At 37.9% G+C, this 24,241-nt stretch overlaps 1 protein-coding gene across 1 annotated transcript in view; it reads left to right on the top strand.

Annotated features, from left to right (window-relative positions):
* The first annotated feature begins 489 nt into the window (after window positions 1–489).
* LOC134668163 (protein couch potato) overlaps window positions 490–24,241 on the top strand; it is a 209,517-nt gene continuing 185,765 nt past the window's right edge. The window contains 2 exon segments of the mRNA XM_063525680.1: window positions 490–652; window positions 10,515–11,279. Coding sequence (XP_063381750.1) covers window positions 11,220–11,279 — 60 coding nt within the window. The 5' untranslated portion in view covers window positions 490–652; window positions 10,515–11,219.

Genomic DNA, 24,241 nt, shown 5'->3' with positions numbered 1-24,241 from the left:
CCGGACACCGTCGCGTGCCACCTTTAATACAAATTTATCGATTTTTCCACAAAAGCCGCGTCACCGCAATCAATATACCTTTCCGCTTTACCTAATTACACCCCACCACAGCCTACATGGTACCCCCCACACGCACCCCCAAAAATCACCCTGAAAAATAGATCATACTGAATCATTCAAAGCGCACAGGAAAACGCTTCATTGTAGACGTTTTATTTAATTTTCCCTCCATTTACTTTTTATAATTTCTGCCGGGCAAAAAACGATCCACCGCCGCAGGAAGCGCGCATACACGCGCTGCCGGCTACGGCTATCTGGACGCACACAGGGATAGGAACACCTGTCTCGGGATGCGAAAGGTGTGCTCGGGCGTGGAGGAACGAGACGACTCTATATAGAGTCGGTTGGTGGGAGTGAGAGGGAGCGTGCGCGCGCAGAGTATCGGCACGCCCGCCGCGCGTCCCGCTCGCTCGCCGGCTCGTCCGAATGCCGACTGCCGTCAGTCTATCGCGTGCAGAGGCAGCTTAAGTACGTGCCGCCCTTTGCTCTGATGCGACCGACGCAGTGTCCGTAATCGGTGTTCGGAAAATTGTGCATGTGCGTTTTCCGACGGCCTGTGTGTGTGCTTGTGAGATGTGCTATTGTTTTCTAGGTAACGGAGACCATTGTTGAATAAAAAGGCAGCCGGATGCAACGTATTAACTGATGCACTCGTTGTTGGCGCGTTTTTAATTTCACTTTTACATTTCCCACGGAGGGTAGAAGCGGAAAAACCAGCAAGTTCAATAAAGCCGCCCTTTCACGACTTTAGGAAGTAAATTACGAGTGCGCGGGTTTGCACGTGTTGCTCTAAAAAAGTTTTATAAACTACAACACTTTTAGCGCAGTACCAATTTACGATTTGTTAATTGTTTGCACTAGTTTAGATAAGCCTAACAAACTATAAAGCCCGTATGTCGAAAGAGTTCGCTGAAACAGTATTACTATGCTGGGCAACTTGACAGCTAATAACGTTGGCGGAATTGAATTTTAAAAAGTTTTCACTTGTTTTCGCGGCGGAAAATCTGCAAGCATTTCTCGAAAATCTCACTCCGAAAAAATCATTTCTACGTGATTGGAAAATAACGAGGGTACAGAATTCACGAGGAAGCAAAATTTATGTAGAAAATATGAATTGAAATCAGAAACTCGCGAAGTCATGTCTCATATCATTCATGCGATACACAAAAGAGGGGCACTCAACAATGGCAACGTTGAAATTACTGCCAAGTATCGACATCGTAGAGCACTTTCTGAAACCACTACACATTGTTCTCTACCCAAACAATAAGAAAATTTCTGCTCGTGTACCTATTATTTAAATCTTCGATGCAAGTAAAAAAAAACTCGACGGTAATAAAATAAACATAATAGGATTGATAGTAAAATGGTAACACAAAACTGGAGATATATTTCGTATCAAAACTGTAACATAAATATATAATAAAATGTCATTATTGGTACCGCAATCAGTATTAAGCACTAGATTTTTAGCGAATAAGAGCCATCGAGATTAATATACATAAGTACCTACATCATACCTATTAAGAAATTATAATTATACGTGCATGTAATTTCAGTCGTAGGACCAATATCACACACCCTCTCGTTATCGAGAGCATGCAGATGTAAGTAGCATCTACTGAAGCAGACGTACAATAAATTGAAAATACGTTGCTCAAAAAAAAAAACAATTCTGATAAAAGTATACCTATCCGGTAATAATGAAATTGAAAATGAAAAATGCCTTAATTGAAAGAGTATGTTACAATGTGGCGAACATGTTACGATATTTTTTAGTAACAAATAATCTACCCATTAGAGCGTGCTATAGTTATCCTAATTTGAAAGAACATAGATATTATTATCTACTTTCCTACTTGCCGAGTTGCCCATGCGCAAGTCGAAGTTACCGCCTAATTCCCTAGCGCTATATTTTGGCGCCCAATACAATATAACTTTAACATGTAGTATCTACTTGAAGAAAATAAACAGATCCACAAATACAAAAACGGGCCAAAGACCATTATTACAAGCAAAAGCAAATCTATAAACAACCTGTGAAGCAGGTGACCGACTTGATTATCAGGTGATTAGTCTGATTTAAAAGCAAAGGTGTACCTATGCAAATAAGTACGAAGTGTTTCAAATACGTTTTGCATCTTGTTTTGAGTCAAGCTAATTTAAATATGAATAGATTTAACTAAATGAAGGACACGTACTGTATGAGACATATTATTAGAAATGAATATGAATTAGACGGGATTTAGAAGTCACGCCTCAGTTGTCCGCTGTAACCAACGGAATTGCATAAGACAGCTGTAGCGGATCCAGATGGCCTATCTGATACATAAAGTCAATGTTGAAATATTGTCACAGAATTAGACGTAAGAGGATATCGATGACATTCGTTGGCAGCTTGCAATATCAGCTCACGTTACCTGCAAGCCAGGCTCTAATTACAACCAGTTCGGATTTGTGCAACCGTCTCAACCAACGTTCCAAATGTACCTACCTCCTGCAAGTTTATAACTTGATGTATGTATATGGATGATTTTTTCACGGTAGTGGTTGCGCAAAGTATAAGCGTGACAGGTGAGCGGACTCATAACCATTATCAAGCAGGCACGCACGCCTCGACTCATGAGCATAGATGTACCTAACAGTATGCGTGATTCTTTGAAAACATTTATTCTCTCACATATCAAGCCCTCCAATCATGCACGAGATAGAAGCCATTTGGACATCACGATGCATTCTTCAATTCCGTATTAGGCAACCTTTGTTAAAAAGTGCCCTACCTAATTGAACTCGCAAAGAATGAACACGCACCCCAGAAATGTGAGCGCGGCCATTAGATTTATTGTCAAGGCAATTAAAAGGTTAATCGAATTATCGGAGGCGCTACAGGAGCAGGGACCTTTAACTCGCTTCATTAATGTAATACAAGGGAAAAATAATTTCTTGGCCGAAACTTGGATGATTGAGACAAGAAGGAATCATAATATTTATCGCAAAGCAACTATATTTTTAAAGTAGGTACTCTACTACTTAATGCGTTGCAGCTAAGAAGTTTTTTCCCATTCATTTGCTACTGGTCGAGATCCAACGGTACTCTATAATTATAGCCCTAATTCTACTCGTTTCCTTTCCTCGATCCAACAAGCCTGGCTTGAGTGCAAGTTGCTAACGGCCCAATAGTAATTACATTTTCGAAATTCAACCTCTTAACTACTATTAATTCACTGAGGAATGTGTTATAAACTGGAGTACCTACCTATTATGCATCAATGTTAGCTGTATATCAAATTAACCTACGTATGTCAAAGACCTTTAACCATACAGATTACAAAATTGAAGCGCTGTCGAAACTTCGTCTGACTGTTTTTTCATGTCTTTGTACATCGCTACACTTTTTGTCATTTCGTTTTTCTGTTAGCCCGCTTTGGTAATTACTACGAACGGCTCCATTTGGCGTGGTCGCAGCTTCCAAGGTCTGCTATTGTGCCTCCGTTGCAACACCAGACCACTATCTATGGGAAAGACTATTTGTTTCGTTAAATTTAGCGTAACTTGTTGTCTGATTAGCATTTTGTTTGGTATTTTAAAACATAATTGCAATTGCTACATTGTGTTGATAAGATCTTATAAATTCGCATTAAGTTTTATGAATGCATTATCTATGAACAGATCATGACCCTGAAATGACATCTGTTATAGGTATGTTAAAACGGTGCTCATATTAAATTAGAGGTTCAGAATTCCGAATATATAGCAAATGTGATTTATACCAACCCCAATGTAAGAGGATCCACGAAAAAAGTTAAATTGTTGTCAGGCGTTTTATCCTCAGAACGATGCAGACATGGACCAGTGATAAATTAAAAAACTGGCGCGGCTAGGTCGCTTACCGCCACCGGAACTCCGTAAATATAAATATTTGCCGCAATAAAATCTATTTGGGTGATTAATTAAACCAAACATTACGTCATTTTTGACTAGTACTCTGGAGCACATTGCTGAAGTTAAAAAAAAACAATGATGAAAGGTTTTTAATTGCGAATGAGGCAGTTTAGCTTGTTTAGTTAGGACAGGATTTAGGAGTTTGGATATCCAATTTAGGCGCATTGCCGAATATGAATGTTATTACTAACATTGTTATAAATGAAAATGTCTATTTCATAAGTAAGAAACTTGAAAATAGGCTTTGTCTGTGAGCAGAACTCATATACCTAGAATTTACTTCAAACTTTCATACATTTTATATATCAATTTCTAAGGCGTGTAGATTTATATATAATAGTGTAACCATTGTCATTACTCATTAGTTATGTATAATTTTGGATAAGCCAAATTACTAAATTGTATATAAGTTAAGCTATCAGGTATTTTTTTTTCCCCTCACCAGCTCAACCCGAAAAGAGCGCCTGATATTTCATGATTAGTGCTGAAAATCCCACTACACCGTCAATCCCCACCAAATTTTCAGTACGAAAACCGTACTATTGCACCAGGGGTTTTCTTATATGACCAGTGCTGCCGTGGAAATGTTTCTTGGAATACATTCGTAGCCTGAAAAAGCACCGCCTTTCAGAAACCTGCACATTGTGAATTAACAGATGATGTCACTGTATGGCGAAAATGTAATTCATAAACAGGTGGTGTGGGTGTTCGGGTCTTAAATGGGTAAATGGGCGCAATTCAGGCCACCGCCGGTCTGATTCAACACTTCGTTGTGGCAATTAGATTCAATTTGCGGGCCTCTATGGGTATGGCGTAAATAACAAAGCTTCGTTTCTTTGATAATTAGAACAACGACGAACGGTACATAGCTGTTGCAGGAATTAGACAAGACATGTAAAAAAGTTTTACACTGCTCTTGATATGCTTTCACTTTATGTTACTCAAATTTAACTGAGTGTAAACTTTTATTGTAGAAGGATTGTCACGCGAAGAGGTGGGTAAAAGCGATATGTTACGTTAAAGTTATTTTCATGCAATTATTATGTGAAAGTAATGTTCAGGCACGGTTAATTAATTATTTAAGAAAGTTCATAAATGCAATATTGAAATATAATGCTGGTGATCCATTATTAATATAATCATATCAGCAGAGTACATATGGTTTGTTTTCGAAAAAAGCAACATCACCAACCACAGACTCAGTGTGATTAGGACCAAGTCGTCGATTTAGTGGAAGACCTTCCTTGAAGAAACACTAACGCATCGTATTTATACCTAACGGATAATCTTTCTGGCCAAAAAAAATTGCATGCGTTGCATGAAGATAGCTTCATTTCGTTTGGCTTGTTGGAATAAACCCTTCCTAAAAATCTCCGTGCCGAATATAGTAGTCTGCTTATTTAGTCTACAACATTGAAGTATTTGCAGTTTCATAAACCTATAGGTAGGTAATCAGTAAAATTTCGACTGTGCACCGAGCAGAAATGCCGATTGTTTCAATTCTCTTGTTCTTTAACAGTTGAATTCGCCGCGATAAGGATGTATTCCGAATATCCATTTTCTCGGAGCATCTCTGTCCAGTGGTAAGGCCCACAGGGGTGATACGTCTTCAGTAGTGGCCGTCGCGGCTTTTGGCTCGCTCCCAGGACTTCCCATCCATTGTCTCCTCAGCGCTAATTTCCTTCGAGTAAACTTGAGCGCTCACTATAGACGTCCCCAGGGAGACCCTGTAAGTGCTGTTTTATGTCTGTATTTAGGTGCAGGAATTCTGCTCGATGTATATTTCGACATGAAACTATTACGTAGATGTCTCGGTTTACTTTGTCGTTAGAGCTAGGCATTCTCTTAGTTTCAGCATATTTATAAAGCTATTTAGGTCCTGTTGGCTTGAAAATATTCAATTTGTGGCTTATTTATGAATTGGAGCTTCATTGTCCACCCACAATTTTGAATTTAATATAAACAATTTGGAAACGTAGCATAAATGTCAAAATTGCGCGCAGCTCTGCGTTTACATTTACAAGCTGGTGAGATGGAATCATTTCGTTAATTTGCGTTCATGGAATTCATTTTCATATTGGCAACCTGCACGACAGCAACGACGTCTAACGTTGGCCATCATTAGACATATCAAATAATAACAAACATATTATATTTTATTTTTGTTACTCTAAAAAGTCCAAAACAGTAATTTAGTCGATATGAAAGTCCTATTACCATTAGTAATAATAAAGGTAGAGGTACCTAATGGCACTGTAAATGTAAATGGACACACATTCCATATCTTTATTCGGCATTGCTCAAACATAAACTGTGTCTAATCTAATAAAGAATTATTGGCATTCGCCACAGATACTTTTTTACGCTTATCATGTTATGCGCAGCTTCAAAGGATACCAGTACCTAAACCTTTAACCTAAAAAAAAGATGTCTTAATTTTACTCAAATAAAGTGAATAAACTGTAAAGTTATTACATACTACAATATTTCATGAATATAAAAAAGTAAATGTACTTATGATTATAAGGGTTACACGATTGTGTAACATTAAAAATAAAATCTAATCAGGTATCAAATTTTTTGACAATGAGTTGCTATGCAGTTATTTTAATAGATACTGACTTTCTCAATTCCGCCCTTTCGCCCGGTATTTCATTTTAACCCGATGCCATCCCATCCACAAGTCCCGGCGAAGTCCGACTCCGTGGGACTTAGTAGTTATAACAAATGGAAACTGGAAGAGTTCGCCGGGGCTTATTTACGAGTCCGCGGCAACATAAATACAGGCGGTGGATTAAAGTATTCAGCGGCAAGGAAATATTGCACGCGGTACTTTTCTGCGCGATTGTACCTTCTAAGTAGAAAAGGTTGCTTGTATAGCAGAGGAATTCAAAGTACATAGTTATGATTCCATTATTATGTATAAGGTAGGTACCTATTATGTACTAGCGATATACCTGATTGCAAGTTTCTTGGAAGAGATGCAAACGGTCAATAATGAAGAGGGCTATGTAGTATGTCAATATTTTGCCAAATTTACGAGCGAGAGCAGTTAGAGCGAGAACTCCAAAAAATGTAGTAACGGCCAACGGGCAGCACAGGACTTCTGGCTCTCAACTTGATGTTATCATTATTACAAGTTGTACACACTACGTATGCTGTCTGCTATTCGGTCACATCTCAAAATTTATGATTATTGAAGATTATATCTTAATAAAAACTAATAAAGTTAAGAATCCTTTGAAAAGTTGGTGCCCAAGTGGCCGTATAGCAGACAGCATACGACTAATTGTGAATTGAATAAATCACATCACACTCACTATCTATGATTGCATCAGTGTGTTTCCTATTCAAACTTAAAAAGGGACGTGAGTTTCACTCTGTTCATTTAACTTGATTTAAACAAACCAAACCGCGTGACTCGTTAATTTCAGCCAATCAATGAAAACTTTGTCTGGTGTCTGGATTAACTTACCAGGTACCCATTGCCTAAATACATATTCGAGTCACGTGGCATAGTTGGTTTGTAGGTACTGTGGTTAAATTAGGAATTACGTAATGGGTAGGGTACCTAAGGAGAAGTAACACATACCTAAAAATATTTTTGGAATTACCTATAATAACTGCACTATTTTAGCTGCTTGAATTGGCAGGGAAGAAAGTATTTTATAGGCATAAAATAAATCTGTGGCTTTAGAAACAAACTGCGTTTACAAGATGGTTCCTTAAACATGTGACTTGATAAGACACAAACAACATGCATTCTTGTACTGTTGTGGGTTGAGCCATTCTTGCAGTTTACTGAAAAACAATGCGTTCTATTGAATGTCAAGAATACCATTGCAGTATCAATTGTGCCGGCAGCGTTATCGCAGATAATATTTTAATATGGTCAGACATACTTGTGAGTAATTAATGTAATCATATAGTAGCACATGTGGAGGCACAATTCTAGTTTTTTTTAATACCTACTCATGTTATTATATCACGAAATAATATGTCATTTTCGTATTGTCACTTCAAGTTTACAATAGGTAGGTACTTCGCGCATTTCTGTAGTAAAATGTGACAATTCTCCGATGATATTACGAATACCTATAACCACTTTGTCACATGGCTACCATTTTCATGTTATGAGGCAAAAATTATTCCTAATATAGGAACGGTATATCTTATCTTTTTAGAATATGTATTCCTTGCCACCAATGTTCGATTTATCTCTATGAAGTTCAGTTCGTTTAGTGTAGTTTTCGACTTCAATTATAGATACTATGATACCGATAAATTAGCACGTACGCTATAAAAAGCTATATAAATTTTTCTTTTATGCGTATTTTAAGGAAAAAACTTGAGGGAGCTTGCTTAGAGAGGGCGATTCCAAGTACGGTAATACAGTTGCGTGTATGAATTTTTTTTAAAGAATTCCCACCACAATTTCCACCTTTTCGGCTGTGGGAATAATCAGGCCAGTCTTTTAGAACTTTAGAAGAACAAATATAAAATTTTCTCTTGCTCACCTGGTATGCAGATAGTCTGCACACGTGATCGCCCAAAAATTACTTAATCGACCCTTGTCAAGACAAGGATTTTCATGAAGTTATCCCGACTTTTAATATAGGTACTATGCATGATGGCTTGTTTACGATCGCTTGAATACTCGTGTTAGAGTATCAGAACATACTTAATAATATCAAATGAACAAATTGTTAAATCTGCATAAGTACCACTCTACTTAGTTTATATCTAACCTTAAACGCACGTAAAGCGCGTATGTAAACTATGATACAATCAATGATTAAATAATAAATTTAATAGCAAGTAATTTATATGCGTGGTTTAGTTACTCCAGTATTAACATCAGTACTAATTACTGATCGATACAATTAATCGGTAATGAATGATCAGAAGCAAACTCGGCTGTGTTTCAAAAGCCAATAGAATAGCCCAGTAGCTGTATGTGTTCCTATTTTATGTACCTAGTAACATAACGAGGCAGCAATTGGTCAGTTTTTATATCGCGGCTTAGTCATGTCGGGACAAAAAGCTGCGACCTTGGCTTGGAACACCTAACCGCATGCCTACGCTAGCTCGTATCTCATTCGGTCTATTCATTGTAGATTCTGTCTTATATCATATCATTACATATGAAATAAAGTCTACTTTTCAATGCGGCACAGGAGATCTCTGTGTTTCAAAAAAGTAACTATGTAATTTGGTACCTAATACAACATGTACTTTGTTACTGACGCATTTGTTGATCGTGATCGCCGCTATGCAGAGAGTATGACTTGGAATTTGGGCACGAAACTTGACTACTTCGATCAATATCTAATACAAATAGTAGTCTGTAGTTTTAAAAAGGGTTGATGGCACATATTTGATCTGTTAAAATTAAATAAATATGTAATAAAAATATTAGATTATATTTATGATTTCATTGTTAAGATTATCTAATCTATTAATGTAGAATTGTAGAGCACTAGAAAAGTGGCTATTACAATGAATAACAGTTTTGTTGTTTAAGATTAAACAAATATAGGGACTTTTATTTATTTTATTTATTTTTATACTTATTCAATTGCATCTATTCAACAAACTATCGATAACGTACAAATGGATAAGTATTTGAAACAAAATTCTTCATAAAACAGTAGTTAAAGAGACTCGAAACTTTTTTCTTCTCAAGAAGTATGCAGGTGCCAATCATAGAATTATCAAACGACTTTGATAATTCGAAAGGTCAGTTCTGAAAATGGAACACTGATCGAGAACAGTCTGATGTACGAATTATGTTATATTCGATGTTTATTTCGATGACTAACAATCTAATAGCTGACCGCCGCCCACACGAGTGCAATCGCCACTCAGCTTTGACACTTCAGAATAACCTATTTGTCCAATATGAAAACGTATCTTATCTATGCGTGTTAGGACTTAATTTCGTTCACGTGGGTCACTGTCGCTGATAATAATATCGCACATTAAAAATGATCAAGTATGAGTCGGTCTGCAAATGACGGAATTTGAGTTATTTTACATAACTGTTGGTATACTTTTACGTAAATTACTTTAAATTTTACAATATTATCTAATCAAAATATGGGTATAAAACTCATTATTGTAATTCTCTCAATATTATTTATTTTCATGCCAAATTGACAATCTCAAACGACCTAACAATTTATATTCCAATTTGCTTGGCTTAAATATTTGGATGTCTACGTCCTCGTTACATAAAAATATTCCCGTCTCGAATTATTATGGGCCATATATAAATTCTTAAGGGGTAGCTAAGTATACAGGTTTATATACGAAGAGGGCGTCATAAGAGGATTCCCTTTCCTATTGGCGCCGCCGGTAAAGACTGGAAATGTTTCAATTTATAACGGGAAGTCAGATCTCGTTTCAAATCAAGCTATCGTTACACTTCTGGCTGCCTTTTCAATTTACTAAACGTTTATTAATAGTCACTAAAATATTAGGTACTAAACATTTTTTTCTCTTCTTTACAGGAGTGATTCGCAAGCTGAGGATTAACTTACACGAATGAGGATAATAGTGCTTTCGCGCTAAACAATAAATACAAACAATCGCTTTTAGGCGCGTTTTAAATCTCTAAAATTAATGATAATTTGATCAATAAGTCAATTAGTCGTACCGCAACGTAGTGTTGCGCCGTTGTCGATACGCGCATATCGATAGTTGTCCGCGCCGCGCGCGTCGCTGTCGCTGCCACAGTCGGTGCTTGCCGGAGTCGACCGACTCGGCCGGCACGCCCCGCCACAGCCGTGGATAACCTCGGCCAAAGTCCGCTCCCGGTGAAGAGGCTGCACGAAGCGCTGCAGAGTGCGCAAGTGAAGCGCCAGCGTCTCTCCCCTCCCTACCCCGCGCCCCCCTCCCAGCTCCACCCGATCCATCAACTAGCCGTGCACCAACACATCAAGGTGCAGCAGAGCATCGTGCAGCAGAGTATAGTGCAGCAGCATCAGTTGAACCTGGCGCATCAGTCGCTGCAGAACCTGCAGGCACAACAGAATCTGCAAGCGGCTCAGCAGAGTCTGCAAGCGGCGCAGAGCCTGCAGGGAGTGCAAGCGCTGCAGGGGCAGAGTCCCACGGCGACGGGCGGCGCGGGAGTGCCGCAGACAGCGGCGACGCAGGGCGCGCTGGTGCCCCCTCAGCAGTCATCGCCGCGGGCCGCCTCGCCGCAGCACAAGACCATGGAGCTCGCGCTCTGTCAAAGCATGGACTCCGTCAACACCGCCACCACTGAGGAAGAGGTAAGATTGTTATTTTTTAGGATAATATTATTATTTGAGTCTAAAGTTGACGAAAGATAGGGGAGGCCTTTGCCCAGCAGTGGGACACAATATAGGCTATACAAAAAAGGGGTCCACTGATTAACAATCCGCCGGACGGTATCGGCCGGTCAGTTAGAATAAAACTTTGACAGTTCCGAACAACTGACAGGCCGGTACCGTGCGGCGGACTGTTAATCAGTGGGCCCCTTAACATTAGAGTTTAATTTAATTATGTTTTCTAACAATGATAGGCAGATACATAGACCCTGTTGACTTATCTAGGCTTATTCTATGAATTTAGGTTGCAATAAGCCGCGCGGTCGAGATGTTCTTTTAACAGTTTTCATACTAAAAGTCATAGTCAGAAATAATATTTCGACATTTTCTTGGGATGCCCCTTAAAACAAGATCTTAATAGCGTTACGGCTAAGTTGCTAAACACTAAATATATTAGATGTGTCGGAATGGGGATAAGCATCTTAAAGCATTCACAAGTAGAACTTAATGTACCGTATTAGTGATTTGTCACCGTGCAATTGTGAGTGTCAAGGAACCGGCATCGCGAGCGCCACAATAGGGACACGCCGTATATACAATAAGCATTTGCTAACACAATAAAAGGAAATTTTCCTTGCGACGACAGCAGATGGGGATCGAAAGATTACAATACCGTTGCGCGTTGTTATAACTTAACCCTTATTCCGTTTGATGAAAGTCTTTTTCGCGTATTTCATTCGGTATCAATATGTAAGTAGGGTTTCTGCTCGAGAATTCCCGAGGCGAGAAATCTCGAGAAATTTGTCCTAAGTCGAGACGGGAAAAAAATATTCAATGCCTCGAGAACTCGAGAAATAAATCTCTCGTGATAAGTTAAAAAAAACACGCGTATAACACATGATGTGTCTATAATCTATTTCTTTAGGTAGTTAAATAAATATGAACAATGTTTTTTTTTTTACATTTTCAGGTAGGAACCTACTTATTTATTACCAACCAAATAAAAAACTACCTTGATCCGTCCCCTATCGTTATAGCTTTAACCAATTTTCAACTTTTGAACTATCATGATTCATGACATTCATGTACCGTCTTTTTATTGAATCGCTTTAAAAAAAATTGTAACGAATTATAGGACCATATAATAATTGTGATAACAAATATTACAAAACTAAATTACTTATGATAAATTAAATCATCCCGATATATTCCTATTTCGGAAATAAAATTACAACAATATTACATAATGCACTATAGCACATAACACATCGCCGCTGGTGCGCACGCCTGCACCTATAGTTTTCTTTTTTGTTGTTGTATTTTTGATTATTAAGTGCAATTTACGGTGACTAAAAATGTACTATATGTTTGATTATTGATCTCACCTACGATTCCTACGATTCTGATTTGTAAAAAACAAAAAAAAATTAAATAACATAGTGTTTTTTGGAGCTTTCAAAATTTCTCGAGATACTCGAGAAACTCGAGAAATCTTGGTCGGGAATTCCCGTGCCTCGAGAAATTAAAAAGGTCGAGAAACCAGAAACCCTATATGTAAGCGACAGCCCTAGAGGCAGTGAGGCGCCATGTCATGTTCGGGCCAGAAAATGGCAGTTGTTTTCTGAACACATTTCAATATTTTTGAATGTCGTTACTTTTCAGCACTGTTCACGAATGGACTGCACGTTGGTTAATGAAAAAATTCCTTTATCCGAATTTGAAAATGTTTCTTGATATTTTTATGATATACCTATTCTATTAATACCTGACTTTAAAGTCTACAAACTAGACTATATTTGCAAGGGCAGATTCCAAGCAAAAACCTTAAAAGATTAAATTTGATAAAAAAAGAAATTACGGAAATATGTTCAATATTCATATATTTAGTAATTGAGATAAAAACCCGCGCGATGACTAATCTTCAGTCGCAAGTTTCATATCTTTGCCCTCGTCTACTTTCCTGGCTTTTGGCCTCTTTAAAAACATTATCCTCATTTGGTCCATCGGGTAAAAAACTCGATTGTAATGGGGTTGGCCGGTGGAAGTTTTTAGCAAATGGCGCCATCATAGCTTGCCCTGTCAATCCCTAGAATTGTGTAAAAATATTGTTTTTTTAATACCCTGGATGCCAGCCCTTTAAGACAAATCTCATAGAAAAAGGGGCAATCCATGATGGCGCCATCTATGCAAACCTTTGACAGTTGCCAACCCAGTCCGCGCAAGCGGCAAAGGTAGTGTTAGCGCGGAGACAAATGATCTCGACGACTACGCTTCGGCGCTTTCCGCTCTCATCTGTCCTTTATTAAGTGGAACTTTTATATCTGCTCTTTTAAGACGAAACAGGAGCTCATTTTAAATATTTTAGTTAAATATACCCGTTTCGCTAACGGAAGCGGCTCCAAAAACTAGTGCGATAAGGACAAGGCGAAAAATCCTGCATAAAAATCTCAAAAATCGAGGTTTCGTACTCGACTGTTTCCTCCTCCAAAACTTAACCAATGGTAACCAAATTTAAAAATCTAAATGATTATGAAATTATCTGTGTCGGACCGTTTTGCTTTTTTGGCTAATTGATATCAGTTTAGAATACTACGCCTCTCATTGCGGCATAGTCAATGAGGCCATTTTGGCCATTTTTGAAGGGCTATAGCGCCTTAAAAATCAAAAATATCAAAAAAAGCAAAACGATCCGACACAGATATTAACAATATTAATCTGTGTTGAAAAAATAATTGCTCTAGCATCAAAACCCACGGAGGAAACAGTCGAGTACGTTTGTATGGAGAAATGACCACTCCTGTTGGCTCTTAATAACATGACCGGAATTGCATTTGTATTTCCATTTCCACTGCCGGACCGTTTGATAAACATTTCAACGATTACTGTTACACATTGAAGGGATGGTTATATATTTCATATTTCAAATGTATCCGTGTGGCTTTAGCTTTAACTGTGTAACGAATTTTAACCCTAACAAGTGCTCTTCTTGCTGGATAGTTTTAATCATGCGTAAATAATTGACCAATGGTGTTAATTACTTTAATCAGATTATCAAACATGAATACCTTTTCCTCGATCGATGTCGATAGTTTGCCTAGAGTTAAAATGGACATTTTATGAAATATGTACAACGTCAACGGTATAAAGGTTTTTTTTTTCATTATAACTGATTTCTGTTTCTGTTCTAATTCTAACAAATTTATTGGCCTCAAAAGCTGCAAACACCGGTTCAAATATTCCTTATCCTCTTAATCTTTCCGCTCGGTCAGTGTTTTTTAGTGACATCTATTTCAGTTAAATCAATCTTCTGTCCCATCCAAACTATTAATAAATTAACTTGCTCAGTCCCCGTTTTCTCGTCAAGTGATTGGCCGATCCGTAAATTGGATATTGGGTTGAATATTTCGTTCAGATTTTCAAAGTATGTTGAAATAAAAGTGATGGGCGTTAGGTCAATTGATTATATTAGCGATTTTCCAGCCCACCTCCACGTGCCAGAGTTTGTGTGGCAAAAGCAATAAAGCTTAACGTCAAGAGAGCTTAGCTTAGATAAAATGAAAATTTGCCTGGGTTAGCCTCGCTTTAGGGCAGCGGTCGGCAACCTTTTAGCAGCCAAGGGCCACATAGCAGTCAACGAAGTGGTCGTGGGCCGCACTTTGTTAATATTTATGACTTTATCAGACATTGTCACAAGTGAGAGGTTCGCGGGCCGCTGGTTGCCGACCGCTGCTTTAGGGAAAACATCCGTAGGTACACTGAGCACTTTCTTTATAATTTTTGTTCTTGAGCATAACTTATTGAAATTTTCTTATTGATCTCGTCGTACCAAACTGTTATTCCTTCTTCTTCTTTGTCGTTTCATTCATGGTAGAGTGGTCTTGGCCATCACTTCAGTGTATATTGTTGTAATCCATTAGGCCTCAAACCATACAAAATCTGTATGTAACTATGTAGTAACATCATGGGTACATTGACCACATTTAACAGATAGTTTCATTGGACCTAAAGACTATTCATAAATATTTAGTTGTTATGTAATCCGTTATGGCTCCTCTACATGATTGGCCAACGCCGGCCACTCCAAAGGACGCATTTATGCGTTAGAGGGAGCAAGTGATATTGCTATCTCATTCTACCGCATGGCTGCGTCCCTTGGAGTGGCCGGCGTTGGCCCATCGTGTAGAGGAGCCATTAGGTACATACAGAAACACTCATATGTCCATCGGTGGACCTTATCCTTTTGTAATAAGGTTTACGAAATGTCATTTAATAGTGTGGGTAATGTACGTACTAGCAACTTTTAATGAACACGATTACAGATCGTTTGGAACTCCCTCCCTGTGTTTCATAGATCTATTAGTAAAATGATAACCTTGATAAGAACGTGCCACCATAAATAATGCCTTGTTTACATTAAATTACAGTTGATGCAAATTATTTACCTGTGTACATTGTACGCCCCATATACCTAGTTATGATATTATGTTATGTGTTTGCAGAGCACACAAGAAGGATGGGTAAACTGCTGGTATGCCACAAACTACCTAAGAGTTTTGAGCAAACCCTCACTACATAATGTAGTACGGACGAGTTCACAAATAAATTGTAAATATATCTTTGGAAAGTTGGCTTGTGAACTCGACTACACATGTTTCTAGAAATCTCTATGGTTAGGTATTCAGAATGCCACCATGTCTATTTTTTAACGATTATTAGAATGCCTAAAACGTAAAGATAAAGACTCTATATTTTGATCAGGAAAACAACTTTTTTGAATGCCAACGAAATGCCGAATGAATATCCGACATTGTTTAGAATGCGAGGAACTACTTTAGGTTTTGAGGCTACTGGTTTGTAAAAGCTGCCTTTCGTTTTATTCTACGCGTAGTTCTAGGTACCTAATACTAGTTTTGGGTCTTCACCAAAGGCAACTTGTTCGCCTTTCCTTGTCATTCAAAGTCTATTGCGGGACAGAACTCTGTTTTGTGGGACCCAATGGGCGAAATATACAATATTTTCTGTCTGTTTCCTTTGCAAAAAATAAAGGAAACCGATTGGAAAAACATAGTTACGGTAACTATGAACTAAACCAGAAAAGCGTTTAAAGTATACAGCATTTGCTACATTACTCGCGTAGATACTTCGCTCCAAGCATGCAAGTTACCGTCCGTGTTGGCATTGGCAAGCTAATGTTATTTTCCCTTCGCTTTGTTGTGGCGCCGCGCAGAGTAAAGGGTTTGTAAGCGCTAGGTGCAACCCTTTATCTGTGATGATTTTGATGGGTATTAGTAATTAATTCGCGTTTTCGTAGTCATTTAGTTAATACTCTTTGATGGGTATTTTCTTAGTCGGAAATCGTTTGCCCTTCTCCTTGTTATGACGGTTAAAATAAAAAAAAATTGTTTATTATAACATACGCAGTTCGCTTGCTCACAACACCAAGCCCCAAGCATGCGAGTTACCGTCCGCGTTGGCAAGTTAATGTTGATTTCCCTTCCCTTTGATGTGGTGTGCAGGGTAAAGGGTTGGTAGGCACAAGGCGCTGGGCGCGACCCTTTGCTTGTGAGCTAACCACCCGAGCGTCGAGGAGCGCCTGCCGACTACCTACTCTACCTAGTAGTTACCGTCTTTAACATTAAATATTATCCTATAATGCCGGCGCCACACTAACGCCGGGAAACGCCGTTGATTATCGCGATAATTGACACTTTTCATACTGCCACATTGGGATTATAGCGATAATCAACGGCGTTTCCCGGCGTTTCCCTTTAGTGTGGCCGCGGCATAACAATATGAACCTCGGGAAGTATTTTTGAATTGTGCTCGTGGCAGATCGTTATTATGTTACTACTTTGATGTAGGTACAGTAAATTAAGTTGTCAATTAAACCCTTCAGGTGGCATTCATAATTGTAATATTGTTGGCATTTAAACTTTCTGTCAGTTAATTAAATTTCAAATAGACATTCCCGCTAAGGGAATATGCGACGCGAAGGATTCTTCGAAGTAAATCAGAAATTGGGAATTTACTCCTTTTATATAGAGGCTATGCTATGACAGATTCGCCCGTATTTGTTTAAAGGACTGTCTTAATTTCATTTTTAATAACAGTAATTTTATTTAGTGCATAGGTTGTAAGGGCTAAGAAAGAAATAACGCTCCAACATTTTTTCATGATTTGTAATGGTCACTCTCACCACATATTATGGCTCCTCTACACGATGCTGGGCCAACGCCGGCCACTCCAAGGGACGCACTTATGCATTAGAGGGAGCAAGTGATATTGCTATCTCATTCTGCCGCATGACTGCGTCACTTGGAGTGGCCGGCGTTGGCCCAGCATCGTGTAGAGGAGCCATTATACTGAACCTTTCATGCACACTTAGCTTGTACAGGAAATGTCTGTAGACATTGAATTGGATTATCGCTGGGTCGGCAGTGGTATTTGGAATAGGACTGAACTGAGACAACGTTTTATCTTGCTGACTCAAACTTTCGCGCCTAACTATTCAGAATAGGGAGACATAGCGCAGTACCCTTGTTTTAAAACAGTGGGGAGATTATTGTTAAAATTTGAAAAATATAAAGTAGGTAGGTAAATTTTCTTCGAATGACCTATATAGCCGGTCTGCTCCGGTAATCTCAATAAGACTTAAATGTACCTACCAATTACCTATGAGACAAAATAATAATATTATATTATCATAAAAGTCGACAATAAATTAATGTTAACATAAAAAAGTTCACTTTACGTATAGCTATTATAAGTACCTAATCCGGAATTATAGAAACATAAATAAATAAATTAGGGTTTGGAGGTCAAACCCTATAAATCCAAATATTTGATCATTCAAATAAGAATTCTTCGCATGTCACATATAGTTCTAATTTTAAAAACCCTTTTACTCGACTTATCGGGTTTGACCACGCACCCCTCGCATTGTCTATTATGCCTTCTCCTGATTCTTGCAAATTAAAATAGACATTTGGCATGACTGGTGAAGGTGTAATCCAATTACTCAAATGATTTGACCGGACATAAAACAAGGCATTTTTTTACTTGTTAAGGAACGGTTAACCAGTTGGTACCTACTGTTCTTACTGTGTGCTTGATTGTAGACCAGGAAAGGCGGGGTGTCTCGCCGCGGCGCCCCGTAGTCTGGCGCCGGCTAGGGGTGTCTATTTCTGTGACAACAACTGTCTGGATGCAACTGCAACTACGATCGCTCTTTGATAACACCCTGTATACATTGTACATCCTCAAAAAATCAAAATGTTTATTATGTATCACATTGCAGATTATTAGGTGGAATTATATTTAGGTGGGTTTACATGTGACATACTTACTTGAAACTAACAGGCATAGAAATTAAATGACACCTAACTATTATCCTGTAATAATCGTGTAATTGTATTACAATAATAGTAGTAGGATTTGTCAAGCATTTAATAACAAATCTTCAAAAAAACGGTGGAGGTCCTCAAGTAGACTCGTACTTTTTCAACATCCTTCTAGCGTGCTACGGTAATTTCACGCGTATTTTATTTTATTTATTCATAAGATTCGGGTAAAATATATAAATAATCCTATGTCATATAAATCATATCCAAGAATTCTCCAAAATGATTCTAAATTCGTCTGTCAGGTGAGTAGGGATTTAGCAAATCGTTTCTTTGAAGATGCTTACAAGGAAGGGTACCCAACTGTCCGACTCCGATTTGATTTATTTTGATATATGTTATAGAGTAGTCTAAAATAACGGACACGTATTTTTTTTTAGCTGCCCAAACTCAACCCGTTAGGAGAAAATGGCCTTCAAAGTACTGAAAATTGACCAAACCTTCTAATTAAGGACTGTATCGTTTGTTATGAATACAACTTTACTTAGCCGTTTTTTCTGGTATTATATTTTTATTAAAAAATTACACATATAGTTTAATTAGTGCTTTAATAATAAGTAACATTTCGTCCTGGGAGATCACGTAAAGCATATGGTTTGGACAATATTTACCCAATCCTCCCGAATAACTACAACGATTTTGGACAAATACTACAAGAAAATTTACGGTTTGCGAACAAGACGAGATATTACACAAAAAAAATCGTACTATGTAAACAGCAATTACATATGATTCGTAAAGCGAAACATCTGGGCATAGTGTAATCATTTCTTTTAGTTGGAAAAAAAGTTTTGGATCTGTGCTTGGTGGCCTTTTAGAGAATATGGCATGTTACTTACGACAACCCCGACTTTGGTATACAATATAACCATCATGGAGCGTTTCTATCGACCTGTTCTAGCCATGGTTCAACGCCATGAATGTCCGTTAGGCTTTGGATTTCGGTAGATTCTTTTAGCTGTTTCCCTCATTTCGCTGGCGTCAGAAATTGACGGGAATCCAAAATGTTGCATAAAAAGTCGTTTTCATGTAAAGATAAAAATTCACCACATTTATTCTGTGGATGTTCAATTGAGCAATCATGAAAAGGACACTTAGATGGCATATTTTGGCAGCATATTAACCTTTTGTTTCTTTAAATCGGACCAAGGAATCGGTGAAATAGTCTCAAATTAAGCTCGATAGGCTTGTCCGAATTACATTTGCTAGACGGTATTAAAATCATCATAAAGTCCCTAAAATAAAATAAATGTAAAACCTTCTTATATCAGATATGGCTTAAAAATACCCCCAGATTATACCTTAAGAACATAGTAATACAAAATAATACACACGTCAACAGTTAGACCAGGTTTTATCTGTATTTAAAATAAACGATACAGTCCTTACTATGAAAAACTTTTTTCAAAAAAAAATTATATTTAATTACTGGTTTCGTTATATGTTGGAGAACATGAATAAAGAATGGGGACGTGTTTTGTCATTTCACCACAAACTCATTTTTTATATAAAAAAATATATATATGTCGAGGATTGTGGGCGTATCATACTATCTGCAGCACATCAGAACCTTCAATCTTGGATGACGAGGGCCTTCAATGAAATACGTTGTTCAACTCACAATCTTTACTGCACAAGACTCATTACAAATCACAGCACGCGATACGTTTCTTATCTTAAGCAAACCAGTGGATTTGACCCAGGAGCCGCCACAGACGTCATCTTCTCCCGTTCGTTCTCATCGTGCTTCTTCTGAAGATTGATTGACAGCATAACTTCAATTGTTCTGGGCTTCAATTGTTTTTAACAGCGCGCTCTATGACGTCTAGGCGAAACTGCGTCGAACGCCACTCGGTGTACGTAACACCCTAGTTTGCTCTATTTGTCAAGGTTTGCATGATAAAACGCCTCTTGAGGGCGATAGATGGCACATTTCAGCCGTTCTCCGACATATATATATAATAAATATAATAAATATATTTTCGGACAGTTGGGTACCCTTCCTTGTTAGTGAGAAATTCACTGTTGAAGCTTTTCCTTGAGTCTGCACTTTGTCAAGTTCAATGCGCGCACGTTGTTTAAGGATTAGAAAATTAAACCTTTGGAAATTTATAACAGTAAAAATAGCTTTGTATAAAGATAACCCGTTGTGGAGAAAGCTTTCTTCATAAGGGTATGGCTTTACGATGCTTAATAGTTTCTAAAATATTGAAAAGCCAGAATATCTTTGAAAATATGTATGTGCAATAATATAGGTACTTTATTACACACCTTTTGAGTCTACTTAACCAATACACAACTCAGAAGCAATCCTATGAAAGTCCTTGGTAAATCTCTCAGTCTCAGTAAATTTTAATTTTCTTTTGCTTCCTTAAATCCTTTAAATGACTAAAAGATTAAATGTCTGAGAACTAAACGGAGGCTAGTAGCTATCACAGCTTGCTAATGTTAATGACTGGCTGCAACTTACAGTAATGCGTTTTAGTTGACGTTAACTACTGGCACCGTTTGTGGAACAAGCAACTCGTCATTTGTTTACACGGAGGATAAACTAGTCGGGCGATTGGTCGCGCGCGTTGTCGTGGGAACCGGATAGCGAAGCTGTTGTACGGTTTCCTGAAACCCTGCGCTGGGCTGGTGGTCATTCACTTTTGTTTCATCGCTGCGGTTTAGGATGTACTTCCGGCTACAGTGTCGGTCAATAATAAGTAAACACCTCAAACTGTTGTTTATAAAGAACTTATAACATTTTTCAAACGTCACTTCAACCTCGTTTTAAACGTCATAATTTCATAGAATATTTACTATTATGATAGCACTTCTTCACACTCTATGCTATCAAAGACCGTGCAGACTTGCTTAGACGTAGGCTATCAAGTGTAAATGCCTCTTAGACGGACCAGTTGATGTCTTTTGGAATTATTTTTCTTTCAATAGTACTCCATATCCTATTGACATATATTATACATATTTAAGTGTTATATTTTTGGTCAGTACTGTAACATATTTTTAAATCATTGCGTTCCTGTATTGCAATAATTCTGAACTCAATATTTTATCCTCCTTGAGCCTTCGACATTATTGCTCTGATTACAATCACTGAACTGGCTGAAAATATGTACTTACATTATATTTTTCCCTTACCATTTATACTTAATAGAAATGAATGGACTGCGATATTTCCCCATTATTCCTGCGAGTCGTCGAAACAAATATTACGACTGTCAGATGTTTTCTTATGGCTCGGAGGCTCACTATCTGGGGGCGTTAACCCGCAGTGTTCTTGTTTTCTCTCCCTTCTGTTTTTCCAATATTCGAATTTCACATTCAAAGGAAAAAGTATCCGACATTATTTTCTTCAGAAGCGGTCAAAGCCTCTGAGACGCTTACTGGAATTGGATAATAGGCCGGTGTCGTCTTATTTTGGTAATGTTTAATAGGACATTTTCCTCAAATTTATTTTTCTTAGATTCGAGGGTTGTGTTTTGTGATTTCAACTTTTGTAATTAGTTTTTTTGTTCATATAAATAATAAGGAAAAATGCATCTGTTACTGTATCCACATAGGTATTTATACTTGATACGAGCTAGTTTTGTATAGCATCTTTTATTACTGCAGTGTGAATAGCTTTTTGTTACAGTATGGCTGAGATCGTTATCTCTCTACGATAAATAATTCTTTTTTCTCACGTCACGGCTATGGAAAAGGCTGGATCACTTTTTATTGTATTGTGTTTCGTTGCCATATTATAATTATCTTCCTTAGAAGATGCCAGAGTGATCCAACATTGTTGAAAAAAATGAAAACAATTACATAGGTATTAGGTTATTAGGTCCCATTTAGTCAAATATTTATTTCAAAACAATACCCTAATTAACCTTTTTAACCGCTTGAACGAGCAATTTACGCTTAGAAAGCATATCACTTTCACGCTCAAAAGTTTAAAGCCCCGCCAATAATACGCAGATCCAACAAATTCTCGATGGGATAGGAACCGAGAGAAAATGATTACCGCACTCGATGCCGAGACAGCCAAGAACGATTCAGTGAAGAATTTCCACCAAGTGGAATATAGACACCTCGGCCGCTTCAACAGTTTGTCCACCTAATTTGTTCGTCGGCGCTCGACTGTAAAAACAAATAGCCCGCATTTCCCCTTCCAGGCCAACAAAGACAAACCTATTTTCACGGAGGGAAGAAAAGAGAGGGCGATAGTTTTCCCGCCTTCGCATTCACCGCGTGAATGAGCGATTGCTGGTTACGTTCAGGCTTTTGTCTAGTTCAGTTCGAATCTTGTTTGTTCGATGTTGCAAAGAGCCTCCTTTGTCCATTAGCAGAATAATAATTAATCGATGTTTATCTGATGTTACCCGGCTTAGAATACTCGCGGGAAACTTTTAATTGAATTTGTTGTTCGATTTTGGCTTTTTGACAAGAACCGCCCTTAGAAAATTTTTAGGCACGCTCTGGGAAAGTTCACTTTATTTAATTTACCTGTCTACACGGATCTGTTTCGAATTTGGGTTGTGTAATTAGACATCTGTCAAATATAAAATAACTGTGTATAAAATAAATGCTTGAGCGTAGTTTAATGAGTTTTCTTGATGTTGGATCCGTATTTAAAATCTGGGTTTAGGTACTAACAATAATTACGCGAACAAAATGTGACCGTTTTGTGCAAAGCTAATTCCCGACAGACTTAACTTGCAAAATGCCAGCATTTTACGTTCATTTACGAGTATCATTTCAAAGTTGATTAATACGACCGTATGAGGCTACAATCTCCGCAGCACCTCATAGTAGCTCATGTAAACACCCCAGCCATGCAATAACTATCCCCCCGGCGCGCTCCATTGTGAAAATGCCCCACTCAGTGTACAGACTATAACAGATTCACCGAGCCACCTCCTACGACTATTATGTTAATTCCGAGTGGAGTTTGGAATGACAAATAAAATAAGCCTTATATTGAGCACATGTTACATATGAGCTACAGTTAAATGGATCATCCTCGAAATAATATATAATATTTTAGTTGCTACATAAAAAAGTGAAACCTGGTTTTTCTTGTTTCGTCTGTTCTGCTTTGTTCGGCCATTGACCAACTTAAACGCTTAAAGAGACTAACTAGGAAGGATCTTTCCTCTTGTGCATTTACCCTCTACTTGGTCAAGTATGCTATACTTTTTTGCCTGTATTTTGTGTAATCTCACAATAACTTTTACCTGGGAATAAGTAGTTTTAGTCGACATTGCATTAGAAAAAAATGTTACAGCCCAATTAGAACTAGAGCTATAACATACGTCAATTAATAGATCTAGGAACGATATGGATAAGATATGTCCGTGTCAATTGTGACGTTTCTTCAAACAAAAATGTCACTTTTGACACTGACACATCTAATCCAAATTGTTTCTAGATCTATTATGTAACTGACGTATTTTAAAGTTCGAATCGGGCAGTTAGTAGCTGCTATTTAGCGATAAGAGCACATATTGTTTATGGCTTATTATTAACCGGACAACTAAAATATTAAACAGGAAC

This window comes from Cydia fagiglandana, chromosome 10, assembly GCF_963556715.1.
Source record: "Cydia fagiglandana chromosome 10, ilCydFagi1.1, whole genome shotgun sequence".
In the NCBI taxonomy this organism is placed as follows: domain Eukaryota; kingdom Metazoa; phylum Arthropoda; class Insecta; order Lepidoptera; family Tortricidae; genus Cydia; species Cydia fagiglandana.
The sequence above is the reverse complement of the archived record's forward strand: the minus strand, read 5'-3'. Positions and strand labels throughout refer to the sequence as shown.